At 40.0% G+C, this 2,431-nt stretch overlaps 1 protein-coding gene across 1 annotated transcript; it reads left to right on the top strand.

Annotated features, from left to right (window-relative positions):
* The first annotated feature begins 747 nt into the window (after nt 1-747).
* LOC120223624 (60S ribosomal protein L36a) lies at nt 748-1,179 on the top strand. Its single transcript, XM_039221815.1, has one exon. It carries the CDS (start codon nt 763-765, stop codon nt 1,081-1,083), a length of 321 nt encoding a protein of 106 aa, XP_039077746.1. The 5' UTR covers nt 748-762; the 3' UTR covers nt 1,084-1,179.
* Nucleotides 1,180-2,431: the final 1,252 nt, after the last annotated feature.

The following is a 2,431-nucleotide window of genomic DNA, read 5'->3' as shown; positions in this document are numbered from 1 at the left end:
CTAGCCTTCATTTATTACAACTTGTAATTTATATAACTTCATTTATATAACATGAATATTGCATGGTAAATCTTAACCCTCAACCCTAACAGGAGCATTATTCACATTTTTAATGCTTTTATTCCATTTAACAACTTCATTACTTCTAGGCTTGTTAACAAATTCAACTGACCTTCAAACAACACGGGGTTAGGACTGTCAACCCTCCGTGCAATCAAACACCCACATGTAACTTTTCACTCCCCAAAATCTCAACTCTAAATAGCCTACTGTTGACCAGAAGCCTTACCAATAATATAACCAGTCTATTTAACATACATTCTGTATGTTATATATGTTATATTCTTACAATGAAGCTAGAGAAAAGAAAATGTTATGAAAATCATGAGGATAAAATTCATTTATAGCACTGTACTTCATTTATATTTTTCTAAAAGCCACTTAAAAGTGTCCTCACTTATTATTTTTAAGTCCCCACTTAAAATTTTTATTTTAAAAATAAAAACCTGTATTTTAACAGTGTATCAGTATGACCAGAGACTGTGAGAGAAGTACATTTCAAGGTCACCATAAGAGAGAGACAAGTTTAAAAATTAAGGTCACAGTACACGTGAGGAATTCTGTAAATCTGATAGAGGGTAGTAGCAGTTGGCTAATGAGAAAGGAAATGACAAGCATGAGTCAGAGCTGCTGGGCTGAGTGACCATGTGTGTAGGACAAGAAAGAAATGGAGGAGTCTAGGCCGCTAGCCTTCTCGCAGCCATGGTGAACGTTCCTAAAACCCGCCGGACTTTCTGCAAGAAGTGTGGCAAGCACCAACCCCACAAAGTGACACAGTACAAGAAAGGCAAAGATTCTCTTTATGCCCAGGGAAAGCGGCGTTATGACAGGAAGCAGAGTGGCTATGGGGGACAAACGAAGCCGATTTTCCGAAAAAAGGCTAAGACTACAAAGAAGATTGTGCTGAGGCTTGAATGTGTTGAGCCCAACTGCAGATCTAAGAGAATGCTGGCTATTAAGAGATGCAAGCATTTTGAACTGGGAGGAGATAAGAAGAGAAAGGGCCAAGTGATCCAGTTCTAAGCTTCATATTTTGTTACATTATGAAGACAATAAAATCTTGAGGTTATGTTCACTTCATTTGGTTACAGTTGGTCCTTTGAGTGAAATAAACTAGTGCCCTCGATAAAAAAAAAAAAAAAAAAAGAAATGGAGGAGTCTAGATTGACTCCCAGCTTTTTGGTTTGTGTGACTACATGGGTTGTGGTGCTATCAGATGAGTGTGGGAGGAGGAGAAAGTCAGTTTGGGGCACACTGTGCTTCACAAGTTGGCTGTATTATGTCCAGCTCTCTGAATGGAACTGATTTGAGAGCCATCAGTGTTGAGGCAGCAGTCATGCATTTTATAACACTTCTCCCATTAAATAAAATAGTTCATTCTTGCTTTTCCCTTCTTCAACCCCTGTTTTCTATATAGACATACAAGCTGTACTGATCCAATCTCAACTATCACTTGCAGTGAGACAGGGTAGCCCACCCAGAGGGCTAGCAGAGTTGTGCACCAGTCACTGCTCCAGCCCTTGAACATGGGTAAGCTGGTTGTATTATCTCCACCTTCAGATCATAAGTAGCTTGTGAAGACCCATGCAGGAGTGGTGAGTGTGTGTTCAGTACCCTCACTGTACCAGCCGCTGGGTACCCTTACCCTACTCTATTACATCCAGTGCCTACATCTGGCAACTGAGTCCAGCTCTAACACTCTAACACGGAAGATTAACTTCCGTCTATTGCCCTGTTACTACTGGACCAGGCCCCTCAATCTCTCCCCTCAAGGGCACAGCTTGCTCCACTGCCAGCCCTTTTGAGCTGTGGCTCTTCCTTATACCCACAAATACTACATCTAACCAATCTCCTTTCCCATGTTATGCCCAGGGAAGCTTAAGCAATTACCCTCTGATGGCTCACCAAGACAGTGTGCAGAAATGAGGACAGAGCAAAATGTTCCATAAGAGGAGGGAGAAAGATGAGGCCCCAAAGGGAACTGGGAAAAAAATCAAAAGAGAAAATTTTATTTAAAATCTTAAAGCAAAGGTAGCCTCATTTCTAAAGGAAGGGGGAAAAAATCTATCTATTAAAGACTATGAGAAACTAAGAGGTAGGAAATGCAGATCATTTCTCTAGAAGCTTGGTTGTTAGGCCTAAAAGGTGGAAGACAAAACACACAATACCTATATGGTGAAAGTTCATGAAAGTTACTCAATAGAGTTCCTTAGTCACCATTTACCTTTACTCTTATTTTCTACTTCTAATATGCTCCATCATCTGGTTTCTCATGCTATGCAAAATTACACTTAAAAAATCAGAAGGGAGAGCACACTACAGATAGTAAATATAACACTACAATTTGACAAAAGAGAAGAACTAGGAAGGA

The sequence above is a fragment of the Hyaena hyaena genome, unplaced genomic scaffold, assembly GCF_003009895.1.
Source record: "Hyaena hyaena isolate Hyena2069 unplaced genomic scaffold, ASM300989v1 scaffold_1026, whole genome shotgun sequence".
Lineage (NCBI taxonomy): Eukaryota > Metazoa > Chordata > Mammalia > Carnivora > Hyaenidae > Hyaena > Hyaena hyaena.
This window is presented reverse-complemented; position numbering and strand designations above follow the sequence as displayed.

Coding starts and splice junctions, on each gene's coding strand:
- LOC120223624 (XM_039221815.1), top strand. CDS start 763: ATGGTGAACGTTCCTAAAACCCGCCGGACTTTCTGCAAGAAGTGTGGC.